This window comes from Podarcis tiliguerta, assembly GCF_965153285.1.
Source record: "Podarcis tiliguerta genome assembly, chromosome: 3".
NCBI classification, from domain to species: domain Eukaryota; kingdom Metazoa; phylum Chordata; class Lepidosauria; order Squamata; family Lacertidae; genus Podarcis; species Podarcis tiliguerta.
The window spans coordinates 52,835,755-52,858,496 of record NC_139536.1 but is presented as its reverse complement, the minus strand read 5'-3'; the positions used below and the strand labels follow the sequence as shown (position 1 = coordinate 52,858,496).

Below are 22,742 nucleotides of genomic sequence, written 5' to 3'. Positions count from 1 at the left end.
TCAGGTGGTACAGGGAGTGGGAAAGCCCCTTTCTGCAACCAGAACCCCATTTATGCTTTTCTAGATCTGTGCCTATATATATGTAGCTCATCCAAGATCTCAGTCTTTTTGTTTTTATGTTTCTGCTACTGGTTGCTAAATGAGATGAGTTGTAGCATGTGCTAAAAATTCAAAACCAGAGCTCAAATAGCTTGTACATGTGTTTTAAGTGACTTGATTTCTAGGCAGTTGTTGGTTTGGGGAGATGGATTCTCAGTTGATTTCTTAGTTGATTCACACTTAACAAATCCAAAGTATAAGAGCAGCATGACACGTCCACCAGCTTTGGCTTCGTCTTCACATCATTAATACAAGTGGTATTCTAATGGCGTTAATTGTTGTTGTTTAGTCATTTAGTCGTGTCCGACTCTTCATGACCCCATAGACCAGAGCAGGCCACTGCCTTCCACTGCCTCCCGCATTTTGGTCAGACTCATGTTTGTAGCTTCGAGAACACTGTCCAACCATCTCGTCCTCTGTCGTCCCCTTCTCCTTGTGCCCTCCATCTTTCCCAACATCAGGGTCTTTTCCAGGGAGTCTTCTCTTCTCATGAGGTAGCCAAAGTATTGGAGCCTCAGCTTCAGGATCTGTCCTTCCAGTGAGTACTCAGGGCTGATTTCTTTAAGAAAGAAATGACGTTAATTACATATATCTGAAGCACAGATACTAGTAGGATCCTCCCAGCACTCATTATTTTTACATTGTAGTGGTCAGTGGAGAACAAGTTGCCTACTGTTGCTGTAGTTTGTGCTGCCTTTAGTCTCTACACATTGTGGATAGGGACATGAACACTTGCAAAATAAAAGACATTATAATTGCGGGTGGTTTTGCAGGCTTTCCAGCAGCTCTGTCAAATTGTAATCCAGAACTGAAAAGTAGACAGTTTCTGCTGCTGCTACATAAAGAAATCTGTTCCTGTAACACCTCAATCTGCTTGTGAATTGAATGTCCTCTGAAATAGAAAGTACAGCTTGCCTTGGCAGTAACAGATGTCCAACACTTACACTTTGTTTCAGGACATCTACAGCTCAGAACCCATTTTCTCTGCCTCTGGATGTGTTGTTACTAATGGACAATCTTGTTCTGAATTCTGAGACGGTGTAGACCAATTTGGCACTCTTTAAAATAAATACAGAGAATCTTCACTTGGAAGATGCTGCTCCATCTACTGACACTGAAAATGATGAGTGGTGCGTAATGAAAGGCTGCAGAGCCTGGAGAAGCAATTATTTGAACGCTACTCCCATCGTTACACATCAGTACTAGCAGCATAACTTCCTTGACTGGAAGATAGTCAAAATGAGACTGCAAGAAGGGGTGAAATTGATTTTACTTAAGCTGTATATAGGGAAACATAGCTATATTTGTTAGTGGGATTCTCCCCTCCCCTGTTTCTGGACACAGAAGTTCTGTTTTGAAACATTGGCTGCTGAAAATGAGATCTAACCTTGAGCATCATGAAGTAAAAAAAGAAAGACTATTGTGATCTGATGTAGCCAGGAGATTCTGAAAATGAAGAGTGTTTTTTGTCCTAATAAACTGAGATGGAAAAAATATTTCAAATTATGAGGTTCCATCAGCAACTAAGATTCCCCCCCCCCCCCAAAAAAAAGCCTTATTGGTGAGTGAAAACTGAAACATGTTCTTTGCACGGTTATTCATTGTAGTTGGAGATGGGGAAGAAGAGAAAATGGGGTGCCAAATTTCCATTGAGCCTTCACACTCTGCTCACACTAGTACTTCTGCAATTAATCATTGTACATTGATATACAAAGCATAAAATAGAAAGTGTTAACTCTGTGGCTGACCTACGGCTTTTACTATGGGTACTGCGTAAAGCAGCCCATGAACTAATTTGAATGCTATATTGAGCATACTCAAAAATAATTTGCACCCAGCCCCTGTAGTGATATTAGTATTAGTGTTATTAGGTTGTAAATGGCTTCAGGACTTTTTAAAAGTGGGAAACAATGTATAAGTTTAATAAACTTAACCCAAACTACTGCCAGGCAGGGCTTAGTTTTAGCTTGGTCTGTACCTAAAATAGACAGTCAAGATTATGCACAACTGAAATACAAAGTCTAATTAAAATAAATTATGTAAAGTGCATTTGATATGTTTTCACATTTTGCATAATTTACTGTGCTTACAGTTTTCAGAAAAAAATACTTTAAAATTATTTGCATTGGGTGGGGTAATGAATAGGAATCCAATGAGGTTTATTTATCTAGGGGGGAAACATTGTAAATTCAAGGTATTAAAGTGCACAAAGATTGAATGCTGGAGAACAGGGAGAAGAAAATGAGCATCTCAAGAGAAGAATTAGGGCCATGCCCTAGCACAGGGGTCAGGAACCTTTTTTAGCTGTGGGCCAGTCCACCGTCCCTCACACCATGTGGTGGGCCAGACTGTATTTTGGGGGGAAAATGAACAAATTCCTGTGCCCCACAAATAACCAGGAAATGCATTTTAAATAAAAGCACACATTCTACTCAAGTAAAAACACCAGGCAGGCCCCACAAATAACCCAGAGATGCGTTTGAAATAAAAGGACACATTCTACTCATGTAAAAACAGACTGATTCCTGGACCGTCCGCGGGCTGGATTGAGAAGGTGATTGGGCCGCATCCGGGCCTTAGGTTGCCTACCCCTGCCCTAGCAGCTTACTTCAGAGTCACTTGTACTCAGATTTACTCAGAAGTAACTCTTACTATGTTTGATGAGACTTACTCCCTAGCAAATAGCAAGTTGGTTTAGGATTTCTGTCACAGATTGCAATCTTATACCAAGTTTCATTGGAATAATCTTCAATGTGTTTGATAGAACTTACTTGTGTGTATAGGATTGTACTGTTAGATATCTTAGTCTATAGCAAACATTATGCTATCATAGTATTACTTCTTTATCTCTGCCTCCTGAACCACCCTGGAAACCACTGGCAAAATGGATTCCTCCTCTCCTCCTAGACATCCCCAAAACTGCAAAATATCTTCTGAATGGACCTCACTGGATTTCACCCTTTGTGATTATTGAGTCTGTACCTGACTACCTATTTATTTTCAAGGTTTTCCACAGCTCTTTTTAACAGTGTGAAAGCTAAGATTCTCAGGGTGCCAAATCATGTAACATGTCAGCTTCTTCACTCATGTGAAAACCACACATTTATGTAACACATGGTCCCTTGGTTTTGTGCTGCCTGTATCTTTCCCCCACAGAGTTAGGGATCATTTGCTGAGAAGTGAAAGGGGTTTGATTCATACACATATCATCAGGAATCAACAGTTGTGTTGCTTGTTGTCTTGCGCTAATATTACCAGAGATTCAACACCAGGGAAAAGAAAATTAGTAGTACAGGTTCTATAACACCTGTACAACATTACTGTCCATGCAAAGTCTTAAAACATTCTGCTCACCTTCACCAATATGTAGAAATGTGGTTTGGAATATTATATAGTTTTTTTTCTTCCATCTCCACGTTTCAAATACTACTATTATCTTTCACTGTAACAAAAGTAAGTTAACACTAAATGTCATTTTATAATTGCATTAATGATCACACAGCTGTGCTTTCCTGGTATTATAATGGATGTCAGGATCAGTTTAGGCGCTCAGCTTCATTTTCTGCTCAGATGTAATTCTGATGACCATTATTGTAGTAAGAAAGTACAGCTTCTTGTTCATTATGGCTGAGGTCTGTCAGAGGCGTGTGAGTTATAATGAAGGCCACAGTGAAAGAATGTTACAGTTCTGGCTTAGCGTTTGCCTAAATTTCAGCTTCCTCTGCAGTGTGTGTATGTGTGCAAAAGTCTATCCGCCCACCCATTCACACATGCACGCTCTTTCATTTCCCAGGCTAAGAAATGCTTTCTTTATTTATGAGCATGTGAAATTCTGAGGAGGAGCACTTATACTTAAATGAACCTGCAAGCAGCCCATAGAAAAGCAAGTGCCTGCAGCGCTAATAATGAGAACTGACAAGGCAATCCTGCTGTGTTTATTTATGACCTTCTGCCTCTGTTAGCTCTTGTGAGAAATTCCTCTCTAGCCATAACAATATTGCTGTAGTTTGGCACTATGTTGAGAAATCCTATGGAGCCCCGAGGCCCACTAACTGGCAGTGGTTCAGCTCCTAGCAGATTGGCATGATTGCTTCTGATTTTACATAGCTTTTCATTTTTATTTACCCCTTTGCTTAATTCAGAAGTCTTGCTTGTTGCTTCAACACACTTTTTAATTTGGAAAAGCACAATTCAAAATAGGAGGTAGGAAATTGGCGGAATGCACCTTTTGTAATTCCTGATATTTGTTGTGTTATTTGCAGGGAATAATTTGGCAATGTTAAATATGGGGCTTCCTTAGCTGGAGCCTATAAAGTCACAAGGCAAATTCCATTAAGAGAGGGCAGGACTACAATAGGAACTATGCCTCACTTGCGCAAACCTAATCCCTTTATCCTGACAAGAGCCATCAAGGGGTTAGGGGTAAATGTTCAAGCAACACCTCTATTATGGAACAGCAATTACCAAGCAAGTGAGCATGTTTGCCCAGCTCCTCAAATTCAGAACATCAAGAACAGGAGAATGAAGAAATGTGTTTTTATTCTTTTTTGCTGAAACTTCCTAATATTTTATTTTGAATGATGTGTGGGGTGTTTTATTATTAATTTATTCCTAATCTTACTTATCACCATTTACTGTATATCTAATAGCTATTTATTAATACCTGACAGTATTGGGCAGTTTGATCATATCTTACTCCACTTTGTGTTTGGCAACAATTGATAAAAATATCAGTTGACATTATGTTAGTGTTTGTAGTTGATAGTGTGTAGCTTGTAATGAATTTGTAATGTTACAGTGTAAATATTATTGAAATAAACGGTTGCATATTTGGATTGCCATTTTAAGTATTGTAATAATTGTGGATTGCTATTGTAATGCTGTTTGGTATGTATTCCTCTCACTGTATTAATTACTAGAAGGGTAACAGTGTTAGGCCCTTAAAGAAAAAGAAGAAAAGTTTTGTGGCATCTTAAAGACAAACAAATTTATTACGACTTAAGTGTTTGTGGAGCCAAGCCTACTTCATAGGATGAATAAAAAAATGGTTAGTTTTTAAGGTGACGAGAATCATTGCTCTTCTTCCTGTGGTGTGCTTGTTTAACAATATTTATTGATTTTCAAATATAACACAGCTAAGGAAATAAGTCCAGCAACAAAATGTTGCAGTACAGAATGCTCCCAATTTAGAATTACAAACATTCCATTCTTCCCTGTGCCAGTTTTCCATTCTTCCCTCAATCAGCATTCTGGTGGCTACTGAGCATGCTCCGTCTTCATTAGCCTGTTTTTGGATTCCCCCCTAAAAGTTTTTTCCAACTTATTTTTGTGCGTCTGCAAACAAGAATACACAAGCAGAATCATACCTGTGTCTTGTCCTTCAGTAAGCGTGATTTTGGCTTCATAGCACCACTCCTGTTTGAATATCATCAATAAGGGGAATGAATATATTTGTTAACCCCCCCCCCCATGCCACCATAAACATTATATGTAGCAGGACTTTTTGAACTTTGACCTAAGAAAAATCCTTAAGTTGAAAAAGAACATCTCTCTGGTAGATTAGTGAAGTGTTTAGACCTTATCCTGATCATTTTTTTGCTGTAGTAAAGATGTCTTCACTGTGTCAAAAAGCAAGATGAGGCAATTGTGCCTGAAAAATAGCTCAGCCACTGATCTGTGACATTTATCCTGATCACTGATCCAGAATTACATGAATAAAGGGGAGGGTGCCAGGACCATGCTGTCCTTCAGTGTGCTTTGAGGTCCATAAAAGATAGACATTAAACATTAAAAGAACCCTCCCTCCCTCCAGAAGCCTTCCCTTTGTGAGCCTCAAACAACACTACAAGATTCCTGTTCAAGGGTGTCTGAAATCCTACAGAGAAGCACTCCTCTTAAGGGCTGTGGGTGCACTACAACAGTTTGCTGCAAGTCCACACCTGGTTCTTCTAATACCGAATATGATTACCCTATTCCTAGCAATATGACAGTGATTTTATGCTGTGCACAGATGTCCCCAGCATATTAGCCTGTAAATTTAAATTTAAAAGAAAGAAAGAGGCAGCAAATAGCCCAGGAGCCATGGAATCCTGTCAGAAAAGGTGAGAGTGGCTTGGTTTCAGTCTGCAATACCTTTTAATTTCTTGGTCCTGAGAATTAGACTTGAGTGATTTCTTTCTGTGTAGGGTGGGGTAGGGTAATAGAATATCCCAGTATAGCATGGTGAAAGAGGATTGCTTGTTTGGTCATCTGTGTCTGCGCAGTGAGGTTCCATTCTACCTATTGTGACTCATACTCGTGATAGGCCATGGATTTGTGAAATCCCTTTAAGCATTTTTGCTGGTGACTGACCATCTCACGTCATTTACTAGTATAAATCTGATAACAAAGTGTGTGTACATGCACATATATATATATAGAGAGAGAGAGAGAACAGGGGTTGGACTAGATGACCCTTGGTGTCCTTTCCAACTCTATGATTCGTGAGAGAGAGAGAGAGATTAACAAAGCAGAGTATTTTTTATTTATTTGGCAAAACCTTTCAGCTTCCACCTCCATTAGCTGCTCCAATCAAAATGGAATGATGCCGTTTTCAAGGTGGCAGTTATAGAGCTTTGAGGATGGAATGCCCAGAAAGGCTTCATTCACTGAAGCTAAGCAATGCTGGCACTCTCCTCCAGGTTATATAACACACCTGCGTCTAAGTAGATTTTCTGTGTTTTTGGTAGATACTGAGTAAATTTTTTAATGTGCTAATTTGTTTGCAGTTGCTATAGAATACTGGTTGTGTCTAGTTTATAGTATGTTGTTGTAATATAATGTAAAAGAACACATGATTCCAAATGATTCATCCTATTGTTATTATTTCCAAAATTGTACATGATAAACAGGGGGTTTTTTAGAAGTAAGACCCTACTTTGAAACATATTGTGCTACTGTTGTTTTCTACTTTAAATGTGTATTCTTTATACTTTCTAGTATTAAAAAAGGGATACATGTCAGGCAGTACTTAAATCTGGTGGGCTTATGGTTCTTAGTAGGCTTTACGGATTTGTTTTTAATAGCATATGGGTCATAAGAATTTATTGTTTCATAGGTTGGAAGCTATGTTTCCCAAGTATCATCTTCTTTATGTCCCTCAAGCCTTTTAGAATTCTCTTCTCATTGGGTTCCAGAATTCTGGACAAAACTGTAGCAGAATCAGAGCAGCTCCATAAAAATATAAAAAATGGCTTAATTTGAGCCAGTTCGTACCATAGTTTAGTCTTGAATCTGTTTTCATTGTTAGGCCAACACTACAGAAATACAAAATCCAGAAAATTATTTGGGTTCTTAAAGAAGGATAAATTATTTCTTATATTTAATATTGCCCCTCCCAAAAAAGTGTAAAAGGAGAACATCTTTCTACAGAAACTCCCTTGTGCATTTCAGATACAGTGGTACCTCGGATTACATACGCTTCAGGTTACATACGCTTCAGGTTACAGACTCCGCTAACATAGAAATATTACCTTGGGTTAAGAACTTTGCTTCAGGATGAGAACAGAAATTGTGCTCTGTTGGCGCAGCGGCAGCAGGAGGCCCCATTAGCTTCAAGTTAAGAACAGTTTCAGGTTAAGAACAGACCTCCGGAACGAATTAAGTACTTAACCCGAGGTACCACTGTGCTCTCCAAATGAATCATGACTAAAGAATGCCCCTGACACAAGGACCATTGGTGGGATCATCATACCTAAGCCTATATGTAATTCTTGTTGAGATCTGTAAGATTATAACTGCAAGGTACGCCATGGTATCTTTTTCCTTCTAAAATCTATAACTGTTTCAGTAGGTATGAAGAAAGATTCCCTCCTGGATATATATTCTAGAGAATTGGCTCCTGTGGATGAAATTACACATTCAATTTTTTATTTTTTTTAAGGAAAAGGAAAACCTCACCACACAGTGAGAAATCTGTGTACATCTTCAGTTTTTAATTTTAATCAGATTTGTAAAAATGTTAAAGCAAGGCAGTATATCCAAATTTATGATTTTCCCGCTTTCATTTTTGAATATTTGTATTCCTTTTTTCAGTTGCACAGGAAATTAAAAATGCTGTTAGCTAACTTACTGTCTAGACAATTAAACCAGAAGGGTATTTTAAGATTTCTTGACAAACACTGTTAGCTGCTGCTTTGTAGTAAAAGGTGGCAAACATGGATTACAAACATGGATGAATTTAAATTGATTTATTGTAGTGTTTTCCACTAGGGGTGTGTGCTTGTTAGCTTAACTGTCAGCATTAAATGAGCATTACATGTGCTGGTTTCTGTTATCTCTATGACTTCTAAACATTACTGGAAAGATCCTGACTGTCTGTTTCTATTTCTGAATGCTACAGACAGCTTTTTAGATACATATAAGGGTTAATCTGAGTTTATTTAATATATACTGCCTCTCTGGCAAGGCATTCAAATGCTAACTTTAAATAATGGTTCACAATCTCATGGACACAGTACCATTTAAAAAAATTATAATAATAACGAGTGGACAGAAGAATGTCCATAAATGCTGACTACAGAAATTCATAAATACTGAATAATGACATTCAGTATCCGGAGAGAATTTAACACATTACTGGGTCAGTATGGATAATGGCCAACAAATGTTGGAAAATGTGAATTGATCAGAAATGTTTCAGAAATAGGAATAGCTTTCCTGCCAATTTTCTGCACTGCCTAGGAAATATAAAAAGTTCCCAAGTAGAGAATCCATCTTTTGACAGGTCTCTGTGTATATTACTTAATTAAAGTTGTCAGCTATTGTACATTATCTGATATCACTTGAAGACTACGCTTCTTGACCAGTCAAGGTGCAAATTTCCCTGTGCATATTCTGGTCACATTCTTTGTGCCTTCATGTGAATTTGTGCTGTCACTAGTATTTGTACACATTTGCCATTGAACTTGAAGTATACATAAAGTAGAGTGTGACTGACTTTAGTGATGTACTTGCTCAATACCATGTAGAATTAAATTCTTAAATCAAAAGAGATGTGGTAATTTATTGTCTGTGATGGGGTATTTCTGTATAATTAGGCTGATAACTGTATATTGGTGCTGAAGGCAAATTGGTATTGACCAAATGCTACATGGCTAATCATGGCTACAATCTTATATTTAATCTTTTCTAGGTGTTGTGCTTTCCTTATTATGTAGGATGGTATGCTGCTTTGTTTATGGCTGATTTTATTTTATAATGCACTGATTTGTTTCTATTATTACAAACATGGAGAGCACTTCCTTCCTTCCTTTAAAAAAGGAGGAGAAAGCATAGTAACAGTGCTACTGCATTTGGCTGGCTTCAGTGGAAATGACTTATTACCATGAAATGTAATCAAGGCGGATTTCTAGGAATGTTCTTTGAGCATGTTGCTTTACTTATCAAAAGAAGTGTGTTTCTGTGTGTTTCTGTGTCACTTTCCCTCCCCTCAAATTCTCTGGTGAGTAACCTTGGGTTTCCTGATTCTCTGTACACAGTTTACTGCCAACAAACTTCCCCTGCTGACTGTGCTACAATTGCAAGTCTGTGAGTTATTTCGAGAGTGACTCTCCTGTTGAAGTCTGATAAGATCGTGTACCACCAGGAAGGCATAATATTATAATCCTAAACGCCACATGATCCTCTTCTTTTTTGCTCTTGTACTTGTCACATGGACAAGAATAAAGGTTGTGCGTGGTTGGAAGCAGAGGAGTAAAGAGGAGATAGCCGAAGATAACACCCTTACTAAGAAGTATAAATCCTGAACAGGAATGGCTTGGTTACAGTAAAGCTTTTATCTGTAAACTAGCTTTGAGGACCTGGTCATGGTATAATGACTAACATAAAGCACAGGCTGACACATCTTTGGGGTAGCAGATAGATAGGTAGGTAGGTAGATAGATACCCCTTCCGACTCAGTCCCAAAGTTTTAACCCTAAGCAAAGCACTAAAATAAAATAAGAAGAAATGCACTGTGTACATGAAACAAACGGATATTAAAAAAAAAGAATAGTAGTCAGCAGTTCTTATTCCCAGGAAACCAGTGCCTTGCCAAATGCATCCTCTGAGAATCAAGCAGACTCTTTGGGCATGCCTTTGGGGATGTATGGGGACTTCCTTCCCTTTAAAGGATCCCTGCAATTACCCAATCTGCCAAGTTTCCAAAAAGATAAATGGAAGCACTGTAGCTTGAAGGTGTCTTGGTTTGAATGAGATGCAGTAAGTAAGGTCTCTTTGTTCTTTACAGGCATTGTAGATCTGATTGTACTTATAAAAGAAGAATAGAGTTGGTGCCCTGCTGACTAAATTGTCCTCTGGAGAAGTATTAGTTACAAAGCTTCTTCATTAACAAGGCTCCCTGTTTAAGCTACTGTGGAGTAGCTTAGTGCTTAAGCTACTTCTCTTATTTGCTTCTTTCTAAACATTAACTTGGCACACATATATGGTTAAATAGGTTTGTGACAAATAAATATACTATTGATTTTGAAAATGTATGTGTGCATAAAGAGGCTAATACATACAGTGACACAAACATAAAAACAAATCTCTCATATTGAATAATTTGCTATGTTCACCTGTTATGTTACTATAATCATTGTCAACAGGAAAGAATTGTTGCTCTTGCTATTCATATCTCTGAATTGTAAATGTAACTTGACTAGGTGGCAGTGTCATTTCTGTATATATAGTGTGAGAAACAGGAATAGAATGTCAGGTTTTTGTAAAGTCACAATCTTGAAAACAGTAAAGGCAAAATGCACTTTTAATTTTGAATGTGGCAGAGAACATAAAATGGTGAAAAGAAGTTTGGCTGATGTGTGTATTCTGTTTTTTATTACAGTATTATATGTGATTGTGTGTATATGTGACAGAGAGAGGAGGAGGATAGTACTACTATATGTATATTGTTTGTTTGTTTGTATAGTACATATAACTGCTGCTGTATGAAGCACTATATGTACACAGACACTGAATTTTCTTATGAAAGTACATGTCTAGGAAATCATAGGAGTAGGTTTTCATATGTGAGAAATGCATGTATATCAACTTGTGCACAAATTTTTGGTAATAGTTTATTGCCACAGACATGCGTGGCAAGTTGCATGCAGATGTTTATCATATGTATTGAATTACACATAGGATTAACACAAATATTATTACCATGTGAGGAATTTTTTCTTGAGCAGTGTGGTGTTTCATATATGCCAGTTTTACATTTGATCAGGAGAGGATAAATATATTGATTCACTTGTGAAGAGAGCTGACATTTTTTTTCCCTTAGCAAAAAAACCATGCTTTTTTCTGTACTAATATCTTTCCATGAGAGGTTAAATGATCTGCACGTTAGCCTTGTAGTTTTATCCAGTGTGGGAAAGAAATCCTTCTGGTTTACTTTTTTGGAGAATGACATACTGGTGGGGTGGATAGCGATAGTTTTTAAAAGAGAGCATAAAGCATTTGAAAGCTGTGCTTGCTTGCTCTTCACTCCCCAGCCCCTGCTTCTTCTTCTTTTTGGACACAGTATATATAGCTCTTCATGCAGAACGGCACCACGTGTGCCCCTTTTGATTTTATGAATGAGCTGTGTCAGATTTGTGAGGAAATCCCTTGAAGGCAGGCACTTGAGGAAATGCCTGGGACTTGTCAGTCACTCCACCCCCATGGGGGATTAGTAAAATGAGAAGCCGTAATGTGACCTGATGGGGGGAGGAAAAAGCCACTCTATATACCTCCCCCCTCCCTTCAAGCTTTCCTCCTCATATGCGTTCACTGAGGGAGTCAGAGATAAATGGTTGCATTACAGTGGACTCTTGGGTATTGCCTTTATCCCTGAACTGCAAATCATTTTATCCTTCGGTATGTTACATACTTAATAACATTTTCAAACATTACTTGGCCTTATAAAACAGGTTACCTGCAGTTCAAAAAAATGTTATCAATTTCTTGGATGCTGTCTGAATGGAATGGCTACCCTAAAAGCCATATTGTGCATTATTGTAACATGTTTCCCTTGGGGGCACATGATTTCTTTCTTTTTCTTTTTTTACAATGCACAAGATCGGTATTCATTTTAAGCAACTGAACCTATCTTGAGGGAGTTTGTTTTCATATGTTATTATATTCTTTGTAGCCTGTACTTGTTTTATCAGCAGTTTCTGTTGCATTTGTTATATATTTGACTTTGTCAAAGAATGCCCTTTATTACATGAAAACAAAACTTAGTGTAAATGTTTATCAATAGGACAAATATACTTCTCTAGAAAAAAACACCCCTCTGCTTTATCAAAGTATTCCATCATGATTTTATACATAATAATTAGCAATCATTTTTAAAATACATACTGAACATATATCTCTTAATATACTGAAATTACTGCTTCATGAATTTCTGACTTCACTGCACCTGATTGCCAAGTTCAAATAATTCATAAAAACTCATTTTCTTAATTGAATTGATCCTGGCATATACCACAGCTCTGTCTAAAACACTGCATAATAACTTAAAAGTATCAATTGTAGATACTTCAGTATTCCTATTTAAAAGAATAAACTTTAATTACAAAAGAAGATCCTGGGTAGAAGATTCTGTGAGGTGAAAATGTATCTTCATTACAAATGAAACTTGTTAAGCTTAAAAAGGCTTTTTCAATAGTAGTACACATTCATCAGAGTTTTGTGACATGAAGAATGTTACTTGGATTTTGCATTTCACAAATTCAACAAAAATATTTTCTTTATCTTCTTCTACTGAAAAGCATTCCCAATGTGGCATGCTAACAATGTTTACCCCTTTGGCCCTATAGTGTGTGTCTACTCACATTCGTATTGTTGTATATCCTAGTGCTGAATGCATAATTATTATTATTATATTGACAGGTGCTCTAGTTCAGGGGTCAGCAAACTTTTTCAGCAGGGGGCGGGTCCACTGTCCCTCAGACCTTGTGGGGGACCGGATTATATTGGGGGCGGGGTGTGAACGAATTCCTATGCCCTACAAATAACCCAGAGATGCATTTGAAATAAAAGGACACATTCTACTCATGTAAAAACGCACTGACTCCTGGACCGTCTGCAAGCCAGATTTAGAAGGCGATTGGGCCGGATCCGGCCCCCAGGCCTTAGTTTGCCTACCCATGCTCTAGTTCATCAGCAAAGCGCTTGTGTGAGCTGGCTTCACAGATGCATCACTCTCAGGCGAGATCCATGAATGCTCCACAACATCCACAAGGGCCAGGAAACAGATAGCTTGGCCACCATTGCCAGCTGTGACTGACATAGGCACAAAGAGCAGGTGTGTTCTCATTTGATGACACAAGGTAGCCTCCTTAGATTGTGCCCATTACGTGGAAGTAAATATACTGATTTTAATAATAAACCTGAAAATGCAGGAAGGGATTTGTCCAATTAAGCTTGAGTCTAGTGCTGAACCTTTTTTTTTTTTTTTTTTTTATAAAAAAAGAGTATTCTATCCACTAGCCTACCTCATGCCCAATGCTAAATCATGGTTTAGCATTTTGAGAAATATCAGGAACAGATGCTGGGCTTGCAGAGTCATATCCCATTTCTGTACACACACAAGCAAATAATGCTTTTTAAAGCAGGAGTGGCTAACCTGACACCCTCCTGATGTGCCGGACTTTGTCTCTCATCAGCCCCAACCAGCATTGACAATGGTCTGGGATTTGTAGTCCTACAACATCTGTAGGGCCAGAGGCGTATGTTTCTCCCTGTTATATCTGAATACAAATATAATGTGCTGGAATCCTTTAACACTATGTCCTATTTACTCTCAGCAGCAATGAATTAAGTAAAACAGTGCCAAAAGAATCTGCCAACTCCACTGGCACCAACCAGCCATAGCTTTGCTCATCGACGGTTTCCCCAGGGTACCTGTGCATGGAAGGCATTGTATGACATTAGCTGAATTAGAGGAAGGGCCATAATTCAGTGTCAGAGCACCTACTTTGCATGCAGAAGGTCCCAGGTCCAATCCCTGTCATCTCCAGGGTGGGAAGTATGCCCTCTCTAAAACCCTGGAGGGGCCACGTAGTTTAGACAGGGGGCAGAGAACCTCCAGCCTGCAGACCTGATTACCAAAGCTGTTTCCTCCAAACCATGCCCAAATCCAGCAGGGCTCTTTGCAAGCCCCGTGCTCCTTGCAAAGGGCCGGCTCAGCACTTTGATGATCTGCTAAGCCCACCTCTCAAGCTTAGCCAGTCAGAGTAGGGGATGCTTCACTTTTGCAACCCCAATTACAGCAATGGAGATGAGGCTCTTGGTGGGTTAAAACAAAATCCAGGGTCCTGCAACAGAGTACCTAAATGCACCCTAAGTCTTCTCATGCATTACATTCCCTGTCACCATGTTTTCCATCACCAGAGCTTTCATTTGTGCATTCACAGCCACATGCCACAAAAAATTCTATATGAGATCCGTTTTTTTCTTTCTGGAACTCATAGATTGGCTTCTGAATTAGTCAGAATTGTATCCTTTGATGTGGCTGGGTGACAGAGAAGGAAATGAGGAAGCGTTTGCATTTGAGTCTATGACTCTGTGATTGAATGGAATGTTTTTATTATGCCACCATTTTCTGTTATGTCATCATTGAGAGTGAGAATAACCTTTGAAGTAACATAGGACTCCACTCTGCCAGCTCTGTGCATTTTTTCCTATTTCACTGGCATTGTGATTGTAAACCACTGGTGCAACTGGTATAAATTCACTACTTGCCATAACTTTGTGTTCTGTTGGTATAGCAGAAGTGATTGCTATGTTTCCAATATTATGCCTTGTGGTTATGGAAAATAAATAAATAAAAAATAAATAAATAAATAAAAATGGAACCCCTGAAGCCTGAGGGGTATTTTAAATGAGCTCACTGTATTTACTATAGTGGTATGTAAGCAGCACACCAGAACAAATCTTGCATTAATGTAATTTGCTAAGGGATTTGGGTCTTGCTTTTTCTATCTGATTTTAAAGTGAATAAAAGTACTGTACTGCAGCACCAGCATCATATTCAAAAACTCACCATGTATAAATGGGTTAATAGGATAAATAATTGTACAGGATAGTCATCTAATAAATGGCAAAATAAAATACCAAGAACACTAAAATATGCACAAATGGACACCTGTGAGTGTCCTAGAAACCTAGGTAATATATATATAGAGCTCCATGAGTGATTCACTGGGGTTTTAGCAAAGGTCTAACTTGCAGCCACATTGTTATAAGGTAAAGAAATAAGGTAAATTGAAATGTGAATGCATTTCCCCTCTAACTGCCTTGACTTCCTGGGAAATATGACATATCTGAGTGTGTGTTGCACATTTGTTATGCCTTTATATTGTGGGGTGGCATGAGGAAAACCCAACAGTGCTCCATGTGTTTAAAATTTTAACCCCTTCTTTTCAGCTCAAGACAGTGTTTCCATGACATCTGTCTCAAATTGAAAAATGTCCTACCATCTTCTGCTGTTCCACATACTTTACCTTGGATGTTGGTTCCAACTGCTCCTTTACCAATTTCCCCCTCCCCTCTTTTTCCTCAGGATTTATCGGGTTCCATTGATGACCTGCCCACAGGAACTGAAGCAACACTGAGTTCAGCGGTTAGTGCATCAGGTTCCACCAGCAGTCAAGGGGAGCAGAGCAACCCGGCACAGTCGCCTTTCTCCCCTCATGCCTCCCCACATCTCTCCAGTATCCCTGGGGGGCCTTCCCCTTCCCCTGTGGGCTCTCCCGTTGGAAGCAACCAGTCAAGATCTGGTCCCATTTCTCCTGCAAGTATTCCAGGTAAATGGCGGGCTTTTAAACAAAAAATCCATCTAACCTCTACTGTTTCGTTTTTAAAATGTTTCCTTCAGCATTTGTATACGCTTTGCACTTTCCCATCATGGACAAAGATCACATTTTCAATGTGCTAAATAATTCAGACATTAGATGAATTATCACACTGTGACATAAGATTTAAGTATCACACTGCCTTTATAGAACTGGGTTGTGCAGGAGCTATTCTTGGTAGTTTGCTACACAAACTGGACTCCGGCATCTCAAAAACATTGATTGTGGGTTTCCACTATCCCAAAGGCCTTGAATGAAGGGACTCAACTTGTCTTAAAATGTTCCTGTCATGTGATCTGTCTATACTTTCAGTCAGGGCTGGATTAGCCATTAGCCAAAATAAGCACGTGCTTAGGGCATCAAGGGAAGGGGAACACCACAGAAATTTTCTGTTGCCAGATTTTTAACATTAATGGTCACAAATTGCTCAGCTGAGCATTCATTTTCCCAGTTTAAATACATTTAAAATACCAACAGAACAACCATGAAGCAAGGCAGGCTGAAGACCTTATCTCTACTAAGTATAGAAGCAGATGTGTTACGTAAGATTAGTTTTGAAAATCTGATCAAAGGTTTTGCAGTTAGAAAAAGTAGGAGAAAATTCTTCAAATATAAATAAACTGGAAGTATACGAAAATAAATATTTTCCATTGTATTGTAGGTATTGTTTCATTTCAAAAAGCAAAATTTTATTTTACAGTTTGTTATTGTTTATATTTTGAATTAGATATACTGTATATGGGAGCACCACCATCTTTGAAGTTGTTAGAGCCTCTAAAAGTCTTAATCTGGCACTGCCTTCAGTGAATTTTCTCTTCCTGCTCATCCTACCTTATTTGTTCTGACCTCAATGCTCTTGTATTACCACCTGTTATGTCTTGCTATGAGCATCTCCATGTGACATAGATTGGCTTCCTCTATCATTTTCTCTCTAGCAAGTCATTGTAAAACAAGCAGCTGTTGTGTTGCTGATAGCTATGACAAGACAACGCCAAAATGTAGCAGGGGGTTCCTTTCTGGGAAGGCTGTTAAAATAAAGGTGTATTCCTAGGGCTTGCTGGCACGAAAGAATCCTTTACTTCTTTCCTTCCTCAGATGAGATTAAATTGGCAGCTAAAGAAACATCGAAAGGACACACACAACTAACCTGCCACACAAGCTTCCCAGTGGCTTGTTCTGTCACATGTAATGTTTAAATGCTTTTCTCCCCCATTGCAAATTTTCTCTCCCATGTTGTTCATGATCACCCATTGCGAGTATTAGAATACATTGGCACAGCCCCAACACTAGACTATCCCCTAAAACGCAATAGTCATTTCCCCCCCTGTGCAGACCAAAAGCTGTATTTCTGATAATAATTCCCCAGAGTGGCTGGGGAAACCCAGCCAGATGTTTGGGGTATAAATATTATTATTATTATTATTATTATTATTATCCTCGATAATTGTTCCCTGACAGCATTTCCACTCTGGGAATAAAATACAGAGTGGAGAATTTCTATTAAGGACAACAACTTGTACAAGTTTATGAATAAATAATTTATCAAATCATCTTCCTTTATAACAATGCCACAATGTATAATTTGTGTTTTGGGGACATTAGCAATCTGTAACTTAGATTTTGGTTTTAAAAAAGTTCTTTCTAAATAAACACCCAGTGGAGGGGAGAGAGATCGTGCATATATCTCTGTACAATCTATACTTCGGTTTCCTCATTTATGATTCGTATTTTACTAAATTATTATGCTATATGTCCTGGTATATTAATACTAGTAAAAAATGATGCATGTCATTTAGGAGGCTTGCACACTACTCTCTCTAATTCAGCCAGAGCTGAGGAGTGGAAGCTGACACAGCAGAACATCAAAATGCATTGCTGATGCCAGAGAAGAGAGTGAATGCTAGCTTGGCTTGCCTCCTGGGCCAAAACTCCCAATTTACTAACAAAGCAAAAAATGTAAAAAGGAAGAGATTGTGAGTGCATGAATCTATGGCCAGCTCTCAAGCCCTAATATTATATGTTCACCAGGTGCTTTAGTAGCCACAGAAACACCCTGATGCAAGCCCTGGTTATTCTGTGGACTAACTATCCAAAATAGTAAACACTACCCCCACTCCCAATTGTCTTGGGAGTGCAAGCAGTCTGCAATGGAAGAGGATGTTGTTAAATCTTAGGAAACTATAAACTAAGACCCATTCCCATGCAGCCAAATCAAAGAGTAAATAGCAAACACTTGTACGCCTTACCCAACCAGTTTTGTTTAACATTCAAAGGAAGAGACAGCTCATTTGAGAGGAACCTTTTGAGTCTGTTCTGGTTTTGCTGTTATTTTAACCCACTCTAACAAAGGGATTATGCATTAGTGAAATTGACATGATCGCCCTTTTAAAATCTCTCATGTTTAAAAAGGTTTCTCTTCTCTCCGGAGTCAAATGTTCTACAGCAGCTTGTTTTGTTTTGTTTTGTTTTGTTTTTTTGAGATTCATGAATGACATTTATTGGCCTTGGCAGTACAACAATTTAATTGACAAAGTTACACCTCATGCACAAAACAGTTACTTTGCAGTTTTACAAATTTCAGAACGTCGTCACAGCAATACAAGGGAAACATTTCATTTGTTCACTTAACTGTAGCTTTATTTTTCAATTCTATGAAGAGCAAGATGAACTTCATATAATGGTGTGTAGTATGCCTAGATTTTATATGCCTGTCTAAAAGTCACTTCTTACTTGTATAGATGTGGGTTTGTTTGTTTTAATTTTTTTATTGATTGTGTTTATTGTCATTAGTGTTTGCATTTCTACTGTGTCTGAAAGTCACTTTAGGTCATTTCCATGAGTAAGGTGGCTGATAAGTAATAGTAATAGTAATAGTAGTAGGCTCAATTTCTGCCTCTGATCCAGCTTTTAAAGATGTGAGGGAAAAAGGTTGGCAGCCTCTGAGTGGTTGGTTGCTTATATAAAGCTTAATGCTAATTCAGCCCTGCTGTAATAATATTCAGAGTGCTCACCTGAAAAAGCTCCAGAATTGGCCCTGACTGTTTAGTTTTACAAATCAGATTGGTATCATAAAGTTGAGGAGCGTAGAATGTGCAGATGTGTGAAATGGTGAATTAAGATATATAGAGTTACAGTCCACGTTGCCTTGTGATAATGATAATAAGGGAATTCAGTTTCCAGGCTTCTCAGTCTCTGTCCCCAACATATAGCAGCAGTTCATGAGCAGCAACAGCTTCTATCTTACCAATCAAATAGAACAGGTAAGCACCAGGCTTCTCCACAAGGGAACATAGCATTCCCTACAGACAGGAATCTACACATATCAGCTTGGCTTTACTACCCAAGCCTCTGCCTTTGTGCCTATTCCTACCTACCTATTTGAGGAAGGGTCATAGCTCAATAGTAGAGCACCTGCTTAGTATGCAGAAGGCCCCAAGTTCAATCCTCAGCATCTCAAGATAGGCTTGAAAGACTGAAATCCTGTTTGAAATCTGTAAGCCACTTACAGTCACTGTAGACAGTAGTGTACTAGATACAACCATGGTGTCACTCAACATGAGGCAGCTTCCTATGTTGCCCTCTCACCTCTTGGGCAAGCCCATGGAGTCTGGTCTTACTTGCACCAGGAGTGTGGATAAGGTAAAAAGTGGCAGATATGTCTAGTATTTTGTTTCTTTTTTTGAACCATTTCTCTTCCAAGCCCGCTATGTTTGCTAGAAGCCAGAATGGTGGGGTCTTCTCTTCTTTGCAGAGGTGCTAGCAAATGGAAAGTTGCAGCACGTGTCTCTTTCACTTTCTGCCATTCTCCAAAGCAGGGGAGATTCTAGTGGAATCTACACACATATTGAAAAAAAGCTGTGAAAATGCTTTTTTAAAAAAAGTTTTGAAAAATACATTGAATTTTCCATAGCTCAGTTTCGCCATCTAGTGTCACATTTGTATATTGCATTTTGCAACATATTTAAAACGGTTTATTTGCAGTTGTGTAGCTGAGTCTTCTGTCTTCTCCTTGTGGGCCTCTAGGAAGCACAATAGGTTTCAAAGGGGGACAAGGTCTTGTCCTACTTGCAGGAAGATTTGAAGGGCTGGTACTTGTCTCTGTTGCCAACACTTCCTGCTCACTAAGTACTTTTCCGCCTTACCCTTTGACCTTCCATGCTTGCTAAAGAGAAAGGCAGAGCTTTCCCCACCTGCAGAAAGCTTTGGAGGGGAAAAGAAACAGGTGTTTCTCAAGCTGATTCTATCTTTCTCCAAATCACAAATGATTATGTTGTTGGACTCCAGCTCCCCATCATCCCTGGCCACTGGCCATGCCAGCTGGGAATTGTGGGACCTGGAGTTCTAAAGCTTCCTGCAAGTTAGACAAGAACCCGCCTCTTCCTCTACCCATCTATCAAGCAAAGGTGGGGCCTTGCCTTACTTGTGGACACTTGGCTAAAAACAGAAACTGTTTATTAAATACCAGTTGTTTCTTTTCATAGCCAAACTATTGCACGAGCCTATCTGAGACTGCTAGGAGTCTTTCTTGTCCAGTTATTTACGTCCAGCAGGGAGGCAGGTAGATTTGTCAGTGCCTGCCTGTGAAGCAGACTGTTCTTCATTTCATTTCAGTTTTAATTTGTATACCTCCTTTCTATATTACTATGCACAAGGCAGTTTACAAGCTGAAGAAACAACAAAATAGACAGCAAAGATCACACACATAATAACAATCTGATCCAATACAAAAAAGTCACAATAACTTTAAAATAAACAACTTATATCAAATAAAGCAATCTGCAATATTCTCCATTCATTGCAATCCTTGGTAGATTTACTGTGATAGTGAGCAACACAATGGTTTTTTTCTGGTTTGGAAGAAATTTTAGCTTCGAAGAAAAGATAAATCCACCAGATTATAGACGTTAATTGGGTCTCAATCCTGAACACCTTTAATGATAAGTAATTTTTGCTGAATTCTATAGTTGCAATCCTGCAAAGTAATGAGCTGCTCAGTAGGACTTCAGCCGCATAATTCAATGCAGGATAACAGCCAAAGGGCTTACTTCACATAAGGTATTAGCACCATGAGGATAATTCCTATTCCCTCTTTTTCAGAGCTTTTAATTTCTTATGTTACTATTAAGTAACTTAAACCTTTAAGACATAGGTTACCCATGAATAAATGTGTTGCACTAATTTAAACTAACACAAATAATCAAATCATTAAAACCATGTTAAAATAATTAAACTATGTTTAATATGTGTCTAAAACTATAGACGTTTCCTTGTATTAGAGGAGACTATGACAAATAATTACAGTATTTTCGCCCTTGTTAGTCGTAAAAGTGTTGTTTACCTGCAACATCTGTTGCTTAATTCACATTGCCAGTTAGAATTTTCTTTTAATTTGTAAATGTTTAAAATCTGGTCCTTTATTGAAGTAATACTTTTTATCCCATCATTCATCCACAGTTGTCACATTCATGAAAAATACTGTATTTTTGATTATTGCATTATGAAAATATGAGTTTTATACATGTCTAGTTTATGGTCTTACAGATGAAACAATTTACATTCTCCTCTTTCCATTTCATGTGTTCTCATCATAAAATATTGATGTGAACGCATCATAAATGGAAAGGTATCTCTTTTTCCTCCATCAGATGTTTCAATATTAAGAAATGATTGATGCATTTACAGGGCAATTCAGTTAGTCTGCTCCCGCTTTGTCAACTAATTTTTGTTGTTGTTGGCTGCAGGGCTTTATTTCTTGGTAAAACTTCTTATAAATCGAACTCTGGCTGATGTTTATTTTCTGAGCTGCTATAGACTGTCACCACTTCTATATAGATTAGGGACCCTGCAGAGCCCTGTCTTCCCCACTGTCCTCTGACGCAAACGGATGGAGCAGAAGTAACTTTTAAGGTGTACACAAATCTTCTATTCCCTACTGTCATTGGCATGAAATAGAGGAAACATAGTTCTGTGGAACTTGCAAGTGTAGTTGCTGGACTGACACTTCAACAGTTTCTTTATATATTGTCACTGCCACTTCTGTGAGAGTATAAGAACTATGAGAATTGTGTAGTCTTTCCAAGGAAGACAGTGTCTATTCATGGAAGACATAACTGTCAAACCACTGTACCTGGACAAAGTCACTGAAAAAGAAAAGTATTTGCAGGGGGCGTTTATGAGCTGCTCCTATTATCTTCTATGGCAGAGCTACAATTTTGGAAATTAATTCAAAACCAGGATTATTATTTACTAATTTATTAATTTCCTTTTTCAAATTACAATTTCCACAATTAGTTATATTTGTAAAGATGAGAAGTGCTTAAAAAATTCTTTAGAGGTCATTGATAATGGTGTTTCTAAGGATGTATTCAAATAATAACAAACTATCCTTGTGGATTTACCCCCCTTATCCCCAGATAGTGGTGGACTCAAATTATTGAGATGTGTTGATTGATTACAGCCGTTAAGTTTCTTAGTAATCAGTTTCATCGCTTATTCTCAATTCACACTTGTACCTTTGATTTCTCTTCCACAACAGGGTGATGTAGGTTGTCGTTGACTAATGAAGAACAGAATTGGTTTCGGCATGAGACAAACGGAATGCCGACACCAATCCTGAAATGCATTAATCTTTAATAACCCACATCTGCATGTTTATAAATGATATAACCAGGAGTTATTAATGCTGTTACTCCCCCTTGCAAACAGAAACTGACATAAGAGCTGGATGTTTCCAAACCACATTAAAGGCATGTGGCTAAGTGTTGTGTGTGACCTTGTGGA

At 38.3% G+C, this 22,742-nt stretch overlaps 1 protein-coding gene across 18 annotated transcripts in view; it reads left to right on the top strand.

Moving 5' to 3' along the window:
• The window catches only part of ARID1B (AT-rich interaction domain 1B), a 345,246-nt gene that overhangs the window by 213,391 nt on the left and 109,113 nt on the right, over positions 1 to 22,742 (top strand). For all 18 annotated transcript variants that reach the window (XM_083433948.1, XM_083433947.1, XM_083433944.1 and 15 more), the window contains one exon: positions 15,671 to 15,914. In XM_083433948.1, coding sequence (XP_083290074.1) covers positions 15,671 to 15,914 — 244 coding nt within the window. The remainder of the gene's footprint in view (positions 1 to 15,670; positions 15,915 to 22,742) is intronic.